This window comes from Theobroma cacao, chromosome 5 (genome assembly GCF_053813885.1).
Source record: "Theobroma cacao isolate CCN51 chromosome 5, ASM5381388v1, whole genome shotgun sequence".
Lineage (NCBI taxonomy): Eukaryota > Viridiplantae > Streptophyta > Magnoliopsida > Malvales > Malvaceae > Theobroma > Theobroma cacao.
In genome coordinates, this window is record NC_142643.1 from 3,115,402 (window position 1) to 3,127,216 (window position 11,815).

General features: G+C 35.5%; 2 protein-coding genes and 1 long non-coding RNA gene across 8 annotated transcripts; all 3 read right to left on the reverse strand.

Moving 5' to 3' along the window:
• Nucleotides 1–1,071: 1,071 nt before the first annotated feature.
• On the reverse strand, nt 1,072–7,651 carry TRFL8 (TRF-like 8). 6 transcript variants are annotated; one of them, XM_018121834.2, is made up of 10 exons: nt 7,495–7,651; nt 7,342–7,412; nt 6,154–6,266; nt 4,747–4,930; nt 3,881–3,930; nt 3,585–3,675; nt 2,923–3,476; nt 2,125–2,352; nt 1,985–2,041; nt 1,072–1,482 (listed from the first exon to the last, which is right to left on the reverse strand). In XM_018121834.2, exons 3-10 carry the CDS (start codon nt 6,211–6,213, stop codon nt 1,273–1,275), a joined length of 1,434 nt encoding a protein of 477 aa, XP_017977323.2. In that variant the 5' UTR covers nt 6,214–6,266; nt 7,342–7,412; nt 7,495–7,651; the 3' UTR covers nt 1,072–1,272. The 6 variants fall into 6 exon arrangements, with proteins under 6 accessions (XP_017977323.2, XP_017977324.2, XP_007027366.3 ...); XM_018121835.2 differs by having other exon boundaries at nt 3,163–3,476; nt 4,744–4,930; XM_007027304.3 differs by having other exon boundaries at nt 4,744–4,930.
• On the reverse strand, nt 6,475–6,871 carry LOC148762355 (uncharacterized). The gene is made up of 2 exons (XR_016026511.1): nt 6,835–6,871; nt 6,475–6,740 (listed from the first exon to the last, which is right to left on the reverse strand). It is a non-coding gene; the product is annotated as an uncharacterized LOC148762355 (long non-coding RNA).
• A 728-nt stretch (nt 7,652–8,379) lies between the features above and the next one.
• On the reverse strand, nt 8,380–10,867 carry LOC18597983 (Translin family protein). The gene is made up of 7 exons (XM_007027306.3): nt 10,473–10,867; nt 10,293–10,389; nt 10,084–10,199; nt 9,945–9,989; nt 9,487–9,512; nt 9,054–9,189; nt 8,380–8,954 (listed from the first exon to the last, which is right to left on the reverse strand). Exons 1-7 carry the CDS (start codon nt 10,840–10,842, stop codon nt 8,842–8,844), a joined length of 903 nt encoding a protein of 300 aa, XP_007027368.3. The 5' UTR covers nt 10,843–10,867; the 3' UTR covers nt 8,380–8,841.
• Nucleotides 10,868–11,815: the final 948 nt, after the last annotated feature.

Here is an 11,815-nt window from a genome sequence, read left to right on the forward strand (position 1 = left end):
CAAAATACTTGAGGTGATTCCTTTTGGGGGCCTGAACTAATACGCAATGAAGCTCTTGGTGCTGTTTCTGGTTGTGATGATGGTGAGTTCTAGTTGCATGGCGGGGACAAGGAGAGCCATGATCGGTGGAATATACGGGCAAGAGCAACGACATCGTGCCGGGAAAGGAAAAGCCGTTGAAGGAAGGAGGAACACAGTCGAGGACACGGACAAGGACATAGACAACCACCACAACATTCCTCGACAAGAGTACGGTAATTGGGGGAGCAATTCTCCGGACAATGGTGGTAACGGTGATGATGGAAGTGGATAAAAAGAGTAGTGTTTTAATTCAAGTGCTATGCATGATGTGAATATCGTATTTACTCTGATATCTATATATATGCTATAGTATCTGTGCCATACGAACTTGTGTTGTTCATAACATTGTAGGGTACCATACCAGGAAGGGAGTTGGCTGTAGTTTGTCTCGCAGCATAAGCTTGTATGGTTTTCTTCTTTTAACTTGTGTTCGTGAATTAATACGTGTGTTCTTCTTTGTGGTATTTCGCTTTTCTGTTCAAGTTAAGAAGTGATTCTTGTAGAAATTTCTTGATGCGGAGATGGAGCAAATCAGCGTAGGACAAGTGTAGCTTTGTGTTTGTTTGCTTCTGTTTTCAAACCTTTCTTTAATTTTAATCCTCTGAAACGAGACCCATCCACCAAATCCAGTTCTCCTGCATCTGACTTGTCCAGTTGCATGCTGAAACTTAAAGCCTGGGCGTAACACAATGGAAGAACATAACATGTAAATTTGTTTGGACCAACCCCGAGAGGCCGAGACTCTCTGAAGCCCTGTCCCACAGGCTGAGGTATGGGAACATGGGAGTTGGGGGCAGACACTACATTTCTTTTCCTCTACAAATCCTAAAATGGCAACGTCACAGCCCCACAGGGAGGGGGTCAATGGAACCTATAGAGTTGTCCCAGGAAATACTACAATATAGAAGTGGGCACGGGGGTGACACTTAGAGCAGTCAATGCAAGTTAAAGGCAAGGACATGGATGGAAGGAAAACTTACTCTTTAAACATCAGTTAGCCAATATTCCTGGCTATTAAAATTGTAAAATTTGGATTTTACTTGTGCAACATTTACCAGATATTTCCTAATGATCTGAGAACATTTATATGTGCAGATCACAGTCGGTGTTAAGGGGGCTGTAGGGATAACACAGCTTCTTTACAACTGAACCTGAATTACAGTTTGCTTTAACGGCAAATACACAAATGCTTCAACTACACTTCTTCCTACGCAAATTTCTAGCATGAGGGTAAACTGGAGCTCCTTTAGTTGTTGTCGGGTGCTTGGAGGAAGGGGCATCAACAGGTGAAATTTTTGGGCTGCGAACCCTTGGATATGGATGAATGGTGGCCAGTTCACGGATTCGGCGCACCACAGGCTTTGGTAGGGGGCGTACAGCATGCTTCAAATCATTCTCAACCTGCAACAAACATTTTAAATTATGATTATACCATAAGATACACTAAACCATCACTCTTAATGAACATACTCTGATCATTACTGCTTTTGATATGCAGAAGACCACAAGTAAATACTTGTCCTGCTGATATATATTTAAACAGTCAACCCTGCATCCCACATCATTTCATATTTTATCAGGAGGGGGAGTTTCAAACATGTAGCTCTTGATGCATTATAGCTGGGGTAATGTTTACTAGAAACGACAATTCTGCATCCTTAAGGATCCAGGCTCAGCAGCAAGCTCTTAGGCCACTTGATGATAAAAATACAAAGACTCCAAGCATTTGCAGTTCCAATTCTGATCTCTAAGTAATCCTAAAGAAATAGTTGTAATTAAAAGAATAAAAATTAAACAAGTAGAATGATCTAGAGATACAAGCAATTGAAGTGATTGATACCATCCTATTCAGGTGGAAGCAAACGAAAGTGCAAATAGAGAAGGAAAACAACAGAAGGCTAACCTCTCTCCTGTTGTGTTTAAGTGCAGAGCTAGATCTCAGAAGATTTCGCCATTTGTCCTGTAGAAAGCATCCACATTTAAAAAATAATTCAAGTATTAACACAAGAGGAAACAATAATATTGGATACGGCAGCAAGGTACCCTCAGATCAACAGGTGTTCGATAAGCTGATGATGCAAATAGAAGCCTTTTTATATCAGTCCATCTTCCAACACCATACTGAGCAATTCCATCAACCAACTTAATCACCTCTGCAAGGGTCCACATCCTTTGATGCTTCCTCCTATCACAAGCCGTTTTGGATCTTTTGCTTCTCTTATGCTCATCTTCAGATTCAGATGCAGAAAGCTCATAATCAGATTCAAGCTCCTGCAAAGAAAGCAAGAAAAATAATTTTAAAATTTTAAGTTATCATGCTTAAGAAAATTATTGGGTCAACTACTTCCAAAGACAAAAATGCCTGATCAAGGAACAAGAATGCTATTTTTGTGCAAGTGAGAACAAAAGTATACATCCTTGATAGTCAGTTGTCTTCTGTTCTCACTCCTAGTTTTCACATAAAAAGACCTCACATCATCAATATAGTCCATACAAAAAATTCCATGCAGGGAAAGCATCAGTTCAAATATGATGTCATAACTAATTCCTATACTAAGATGCAGCAAAAAATCCCTGCCAAGATGTCAACAAATATGTGTTACCAGCAAGCAGAGAGTTCTATTGTATTTGTGGCAAATATCACTGATCTGCAGCTAGCATTTATCAATATTTGTTTTTCTTCTCGTGAGTCTTTCTGGTTGTCATAGCCACACAATATTCAAGGACAATATCTAAACAAATGGAAGTGATGAATAGAAATATAAACAAGCAAATGAACAGGAGGTGAGAGGCTCGGAGGTAAGAGGAAACTATTTCCAGATGGGATAATGGAACTTCTACCAATTTTGGCACAATTTTCCTGGGACGTCCTCTCCGTGGCCGGGATTCAGATGGGACTTGAGGAAGTTCTTGTGATCTGACTTTAAGGCGCTTATTCTTTCCAGAAGCAGTAGAATTTCTAGAAAATTCCTCAATGTACCTCCTTGTAGGCTTCCGCACTCTCTTCTGTCTGAGAAGAGTGCCACCTTTTGTTACTTTAACAGAGCTTTTTACTTTCTTATTAGACAATATGAAACTTACTAAAGGTTTTTCATCATCATCAGACTGATCAAGATCTTGCATGTTTTCTATAGTAGGATGTATGGTGTCCATAACTGGAGCCTGACACCCACATTTGCTCCTAAAGGTCTGATGTACATCACAATTGACCATCTTCCCAAGCACACCATTCCTGCCATTGGATTCTTGAACAGCTGCAATTGATGATTCTGATATGCCACCAGCACTATTACTACTTCCACTAAATCCAGGTGAATGACTTTCTGAACTTGAGTTGTGCAAATTTGATCCTTCACAAGGTTCCAATTCAGAAAACTTTTCAGGAAATTCAATATCTGCACTCGAAACAAAAAACAGAGGGAAAAGGAAAAAAAAATACATGAGAATCATGTGTTACAGCACACAACTGGTAGGCAATTAAGACAGGTACAGACAAGACTCACCCAAAAGAAAATCTTCACATGCACCAGAAAGATCATGGGCTGCATGAATATCATCCACTTCATCAACTTCATCCAGCAATCCATCAAGAACCTACTAAAGCAGTATTTTGTCAGGTATCACCTATGCATGTTTGCATGCAGTAAATACAATATTCAACACAAAACCCTAAACAAAAAAATAAAAGGAAAAGCAATAACAAACACTATAAAGCATAAGACAGAAGAGTTAAAGAACAGAATGCATCAAACAATGACTTGGAGATGACATGAAAGCTTCAAGAATAAGCAATACTTACTTCAAGCTTCAAATCGTCTCCTCCTTGACCATGGATAGAATCCAGCCCACCTTAACAAGAATCACAAGAATATAACAGCATCAGAAGAATAACCATAGAAATTGCAAAATAAATCTGTAAACAATAGCATTCCTGAGTTCAACAAGGAAGTTAGTTTCTAGTATTATACTATTGCATTGTTTCATTCATAGTGCAATATTTGGGAAACACTTTTCAACCACATAAAAGCATAAAATCTAAGAACACTATTCAAAGACTGTCCCCGCATCCTTGTGTGACTCATAACTTTCATCTCTTGAAATGATTATGACAATTCATGACTTAAGCTTGAGTCTTAGAGCAGCTAGTCCAAGACTGTCCCGGAATTCATGCAGGACACATGGGAAAAAAAATGACCTTCCAACAAAAGAGACAGATAATAAGCAGGATTATATTAGTTTAAACAACTCAAAGGTAAAAGCTCAATATCACCAGAAATGCTTATTTTAACCAGTTTAAAGCACAATAGATGTTGTTTGTGAATGTGCAGAACTAATGATAGAACAAATTTACACTCAATCATTCTACAAAAGCATGTTAACAAGTTCATGCATCTAAAATGCATGCTCTTTGCTCCTACTATATTTTTTTGTTTTTTCCTCCCCCTGGAAATAGTTTGCAACGAAGAGGGGACCTGTGCAGTTTGTTTTTAAAGGGATGACAGTGACCATCATATGGTACTTATCAAACACTCTAGATGCTTCTGCATGCTACCATTCACAAATTAGAAGCACTTCAAAGATCATTTTCTTTTTCTTTTGCTTTTTAATTTTTGAAATGAAAGCATCAGCAAAAAGAAGAGTGACAAGCTGTTAGAGTATTACCACAATTAATTTTCCAGCCATAATCAAAAGCACACGAGAAGTCCTCCATTTTCAAGTGCTTTTCTAAATTCTCCTTCCCAAAACATAGGACTCCATCTACTGAAACATGCTCACTTTTAGGTTCCGCAAGTAAATGCTCAACTTCAGTTGCTTCATCTTCCAAGCCAGGAACAATGGATTCATCTACCTATATCCAGAGAAGAAAAGCAAGGAAAGGAGGGCAGAGGGAGCAATGTAGAACTTATCAAATTTATAAACTTATTTAAGGAGAATGCCACAAGCAAAATATGAGGGGCAGCATGAGACTGTAAGAGCAACTAAGCATCAATGACAAAAGGCAGGCAAAACAGAGAAACATAAACAGAGTTAACTGAACATTGATTTTTTCTTTTAAGACAGTATCACAGGTAGCCTCAACTTAAAAGAGACAAGTGGGGACCTACCCAAAACAAGAAAAAAAGGGAAATATTTAATATGGACAAGGCTTATAACCATTCAAATCCATTAGTAGGAATGTCAACAGGTCGGGTACCCTATAATTTTGAGATACCCGAACCCTAACCCTATTAATTACCCGAATAATTTTAAAAGTTACTACCCTAACCCTAACCCTAACCCTAACCCTATTATATTTTTACTACCCTATAATTACCCTAACCCGTTTAAAAACCCAATTAGATTAAAAAATTATTAAAATTTTTTTCATGGATATCCAATTACTCGAACTCGCATACATATACAATAATATTTCTTTACGTATTTCATAAAATTAATTACGAATTAAATTAATAAAAACAAAAATAGAATTATATTCCTTTGTAATATGATATGATATTCATATTATTTAAACATAATTAATTATCTAATAATTTTTTATTTATATATATTCATATTATCACATTAGTTATTTAACTAACTATATTTTAAATATATTATTTTGTCAATATACAACAAAGGAAACTGCTTGTCTAGATGGTGGAGGCTGTGAGTGCTTTCTTGCATGACCTGGGTTCGAGTCTTAATGATGCAATTTTATTCAGGTATTGTAAACGGGTTTGGGTAGCGGGTATCCAAAGTGTGATACCCGAATCCTTATCCCTATCCATTAGCTTGATTCACATATGATTGGCCTATATTTTGCAGTTACTCCCATAATTTAGTAGATCAAATTCATGATTAAATAAACAACATATATGCATTACAAGTTGCAAAAGCTAAGGAAAAGTAAGTCGTGCTATGCATAAGAATTTCAAATATTGAAGAGAATGATAACTCGACAATTGAAAAGATTAAAGAAAAGTTACAAGTTGCAAAAGCTAAGGAAAAGTAAGTCGTGCTATGCATAAGAATTTCAAATATTGAAGAGAATGATAACTCGACAATTGAAAAGATTAAAGAAAAGTTTCTAACCCTTTGACGCTTCATGTCAGAAAGCTTCTTTATCAAATGAGGTTTCCGATCCGTTTTCATGTTATGACCTTAACTTGTACTATCCAAACCTGCTTTCATGTGTCCAATTTTCCCTACAATTAAATGGAAAAAGATATTTATAAAACTATTGTCTACTGAATATCATAAAATGACTAGCTTAATACACCCAGGAAAACAAACATTTGTAATTCCATTGATCAACCCAAAGAAGGATTTTAAAACAAAGAAATAAACAATTTTGCCCATGATCGTCAATATAGAAAATTGATAAATCAAACTTATTTTCACCTTCATCCAACCTTTTAACTTTTCAAGGGACCAAGCGTAGTATAAAATATCAACAAGACAATGCAGATTCTATCCATATTACAACTAAGAAACCAATTCACAGACAATACATTTTTCTTCCTTTTTATTTTTGGGTTGCAAGGGGTTGTCCTAATTGGCCTTAAACATAGACTCAGAATAACAAAAGAATCTGAAGTTCTTCTTCACGTTCTCTTAACATTCTTGGGTCATTATTGTATCTCTTGCTTCTTGCGCTCGCATTTTGCCTCATGAGCAAACTACATAACATAGTCAGTTCTACTTTCAACTCAATAGTCATTTACCTTTAAAACACAACCAAACAGAGCGCATTTTAGTTTAAGAAACATTTACACTGATTTTTCCGGGAGCTCTAAGAATTCCACTCACACATCCAAACAAGAACCTTTTAACGAAAAAATAAAAGGGAAAATTAAAGGACTTTCATGTTTATAAGAAAAAATGAAAAAGGTAAAATCAAGTCTACGGAATTTCAACTAGGATTTAACATTAACAAAAAAGAAAAATGATTTTTTTCCGATAAACTGCGAGTAAAATTTTATAAAAAAAAATTTCAATTTAATACTTATATTTCTTAAAGAAATAAAGATATATTTAGAGTGAAGTGGGCCTACTCTATCTGTTCAGTTCATCTAAATTTTTATTTTTTATAATCTCAGTAGAAAAAAGAAAGAAAAACAAAAATCGGATAAGCTTATCCATTTTATAAGAAAACAGAACAGAAAAAAAAAAGAACCAAACATTTTTCGTTTCCTTTCCGATGTTTTCTCAGTAACCAAACAAACACTAAAACACAACTCCAACTAAAGAAACATCAAACAAAACAAAAACCAGACATACCTCATTCATCCGTAAACCAAACGCCAACCACTTATCACTCTCCGATCTACTTAATTTCCAGCTAAAAAAACCTTAAAAAATAAAAAAATTCAAGATCTGGTAAAATCTAGAAAAACAGATATAAAATCTAGATTAAAGAGAAAAAGATCTGACCTTAGAGAGAGTGTGAGTGCTAAGTGGAAAAAAAAAATGAGCGAATGTTCGAAAGAGAAAAGCTCAAAACCGCCAAACAGCGACAGGAGATGAAGAGGAATAGAGGGAAATGGGGGCTTCTTTTTTCTACTAGACGGAATCCAAATAGATTTTATATTACTACAATTTTTATTTTATTCTTCTATGGGGGTGTGTTTTTTTTTTTTCTCGTCAAAGTGGTAATATAATGTGTCTGTCATGTCCGGGCCGCCTCGTCTGTGACCTAAGACAAGCAAAAAATAAATAAATAAAAATGATTGTGTGTGCTTTTTTGTGGATTGTCCACGTAGGAATTCTTTGACGGTGATATAGGGGGGCGTTACTCGTTAGACGTGATAAAGGCATGTTTGGAAGCGAGTAAATGGGCGGGTGTTTGGTCGTGCGCTTTGGGATTGGTAATAACTAATTAAGTAGGTTGGCTCGGCCCATAGATTAGGATTAGGAATAGCGTTTCTTCGGATTCCAAACCTGAGCTTGGATGTAGCCAGCCACTTGCCACTCAGTAGCTCGACCCTAGGCCTTTTGGTTGTGGACCCAACTCGAATGAAGCTGCGGTCCACATCATGGGACACGGTAATAGATTTAACAGTACGTGGGCTGTTCTCTTTTCCCACTTTTTCTCAAGTATTTCCTGTCAAATTGGCTTGAAAAATATTTTCCATATTTCTTTAATGGGTTTGGTACACGAAAGACTTTTACAGAAAACATAGTCAATCATTGGTTTTCACTATCCAATGAAAATATCATCTTAAATACGATCAATTATCAATCGCTAAGGTTGATAAAGCCACTGTACGGGTTGAGATCATCTGCTAACGGTAATCGGCGACCACCGTTAATTAATAATTGTGAAGCAAAAAGGTTGAGAGCATTATCAAGTATTCATGTGACAGACTGACAGTTCCGTACAAAGATTACATGCGGAAATAAAATCATACAGAACCTGATACCAAGCTTAACCATGAAAGGCAGGGCCACGGCATCACAGTCTATTTCAGACTTGGTCATAAAGACTGACCGAACAATGGCAGAAGCAACTAATTTGATGGAATACCAGAAAAGACTAACTTTAGCAGAAGATAGAATAGACAAACTGAAAAGTACTAGGATTGTCAAGTATGCTTCCATGACAACTATTTAACCCTCCTTCCCTTGTTTAACTAGCAAAATTTTGGCTTTAAACCATGCGGTGAAGGATCACAAACTCTCTCAAGCATTGCCATCTGCAAAGAAGATTGAAAGTAACCCACTTCCAAGCAGTCAAGGAAAATGGAAGAGTTACTAGTTGTTAAATACTACTTTTGCAACCTATGGTTGTCCTTGAGTTCCTTGATCTTCCACTGAATCTCCACTGGTTGCCAATCCTCGAATCTTAACATCATAATAGACCTCTTCAACTCTTCTTAGGTCATACTTCATAGCTGCCACAATAAGAAAGCATTTCAAAATCTAAATCTATGATAAGAAGTTGGCTTAAAACACCAGATTAGCAAGGAACAAATTAAGAAGATTATGCTTACTATCAAATTTCTTGCGCAGGAAATCATTTCGAAGATTAAGCATCCGGAAGGCTGCATGAAGATCTGTCAAGAACTTCAGCACCTTTCTTGGGCAATCATAGTCCCCAGCTGTCACTTGGTTCACCACATATCTTGGCTGTGAAAATGAAAAAACAGAAAATAGCATGTTAAGCCAAGTTGATAAAATTTCCCAATTACTTTAATGGCTGGTAATTACATCCACCAAAACACCATATGTGGGGTCAGGGGTGCATTCAACTACTTGTTCAATTTCCGTAATATCTCATTCCAAATGATCACATTCTCACCAGTTTACTTTTATCTGTAGTTTCTCCAAATATCTGACTAAAATGTATGTGAAAAATAGAGTAGGAAGAATGCATTTGCCAATTGGAAAAAGCACGAGACAGCATGCTTCTGACACAGTTCTTACCATTTCATTGGACATAAAGCAAATACCTGCATGGTAGAGAAAAAGTTCCCAGATCAGTATACTCAACTAGGAGAAAGATAATACTCCCCCAAGTTCAAAAAATAAAGAATAGTCATGTCCTGTCTCTTGCACAAAAAGACACAAACACTAAAGAATAAAAATAACCAGAAACCGACAACAATCAACAACTCTTCAGTTAAATTCATAAGTGCAACCAGCATATGTGACTAATTTAATTCCATCAAAGTATCTTAATAAAACTTTCAACCTGTATGACGAGGAGATCTTCTCTTCAACAAAAAATAAATAAAAAAAAAAGGAAAAATGCCCCTGCCTTTTGAACACAGTAAATTGAACTGTTTATGAGGTCTAAGAAAATTGAAGCTTCCTAGAAGTAGAGACCGAACACTACAACCCATTAGATAATAAAACTCAACAACATCTTCTTCAACACTTACCAACAAGATAGTCCTCCACATCTAAACCAAAATCCGAATCGTTCACTGCCAGAACAACCAATTTTCTCAATTAAACAGATCATTAACGAGAACAAAAAATACTCACAAACCTGGAAAAATATTCATTACTAAAACATACATCCAAGTTTTTCCTCAGCTTCAGTATGCATAAGAAGAGTTCCTGTTTCCAACCAATGCATAAAAGCAAGCAATGAAACTACCATTTGAGTTTCAGTCCTCCAATCCCCATGATACCTATACAAACCAAACACCAAACAAAAAAACCAACTCACAAAACTTTTATATACATCAAAATTTAAAATAATCAAAATCTTAATTCAATCTCACCTATAATATTGTCCAGGGCATTCCCTAACAACTTCAGCGAGTTTATTAAAAAGATCCTTTAGCACATTAATCTGAGTCTTTGCCTTCTCTAAAACCTCTATTTATATATTAAAAAAACAATTTAGATAATATTTCAAAAATCAAATAAATTAGGGGGAAATGAAAAAGAAGAAACTTTACCGGGTATTGGTTTAGATTGGTGAACGAGGAGGAGACTAGCCTGCATGAGTCGAGTCGCCGACTCGATTTCCAAAACAACGGCGCGTATGCGTTCCCGTAAGCTTCCAGAGTCTTCTAGCTGCACTCGGAACTTCTCGAACTGCTTCTCCAAGGAAGGAGATGTTTGTGGCGCGTCGGAGTCACCGCTGGCCATGGAAGTGGAACAGAGAGTGGCGGTCACAGGGGAACGGAAAGGGGGGGTTTTGAAAACGCTTGAGGGAAGTGAAGGAAAAGTGGAAATGGCGGGAACAAGGTGAAGAATGGTTGGGTTAGGGTTTATGGAGTAGCGAGAGAGTGTGAAGCAGTAAGCGTTTCGAAACGCCGCTTTCATATTTGAATTGGCGTTTTTTTTTTTTTTTCCTTTTTCTTCTTTTTGGTTTTTCTTTTTATGTCCCTTTTGCGCTGCGGTGCATCAAACACCCAACACCTCAGTAATATTTTCTTTTTCTTTTTTTTTTGCACATGAGTATTTTATTCTCTTGCATACTTATAATAAATAATTTTATTCCATAAAAAAGTAAATAATTTTTCTGTTCTAGAATAATTTCCTTATGATTTTTACATTTATAGATATTTTAATAAGCAATTTAAGTACATAATTTTATTTTAAAAAGTACTTGAACTATTAAAAAAAAATTTAAAAATTTATTTTTTATTACATTAAATCAAGTTTTTATATTTTTATTTTTATCAAATAAACTTTTATAATTAAAGATTGATTAATTGTTGTTAATCAAAACACCACTTAGTACTTTATGTCACATACTTTTAATGTGGTATGATGATATATCATAATGATGGCGTAACATGTTGATATAGTATAATAACATTACCATTTAGTGGTATCAATATCATATCAGCATTTAATGATAGTTAATCAACCGTTAATTATAAAATTTTATTTGATTAAAAATAAAAATAAAGTAACTTAATTGAATGTAATAGAATAAAAAAACCTTATTTGAATTTTGTTAAATAGTTCAATAGATTTTTAAAAGCATAATGCCTAATTTAAATCTTAAGGAGCTTAAATGTGGTCTAAATGCCGGAATATTTTGTTAATTATTGGTTTTACTTTATTAAACATGAATTAAATACATGAAAAGCAAATTCCTTGAATGGAATCATTGGTTTTACTTTATTAAACATGAACTAAATACATGAAAAACATATTCCCTGAATGGAATCATTGGTTTTACTATACTAAACATGAATTAAAGACATGAAAAACATATTCCTTGAATGGAATCTGGCCTTTCATTCACCTCCAAACAGTTCACTGTAACTATACTAATGAACTGAAC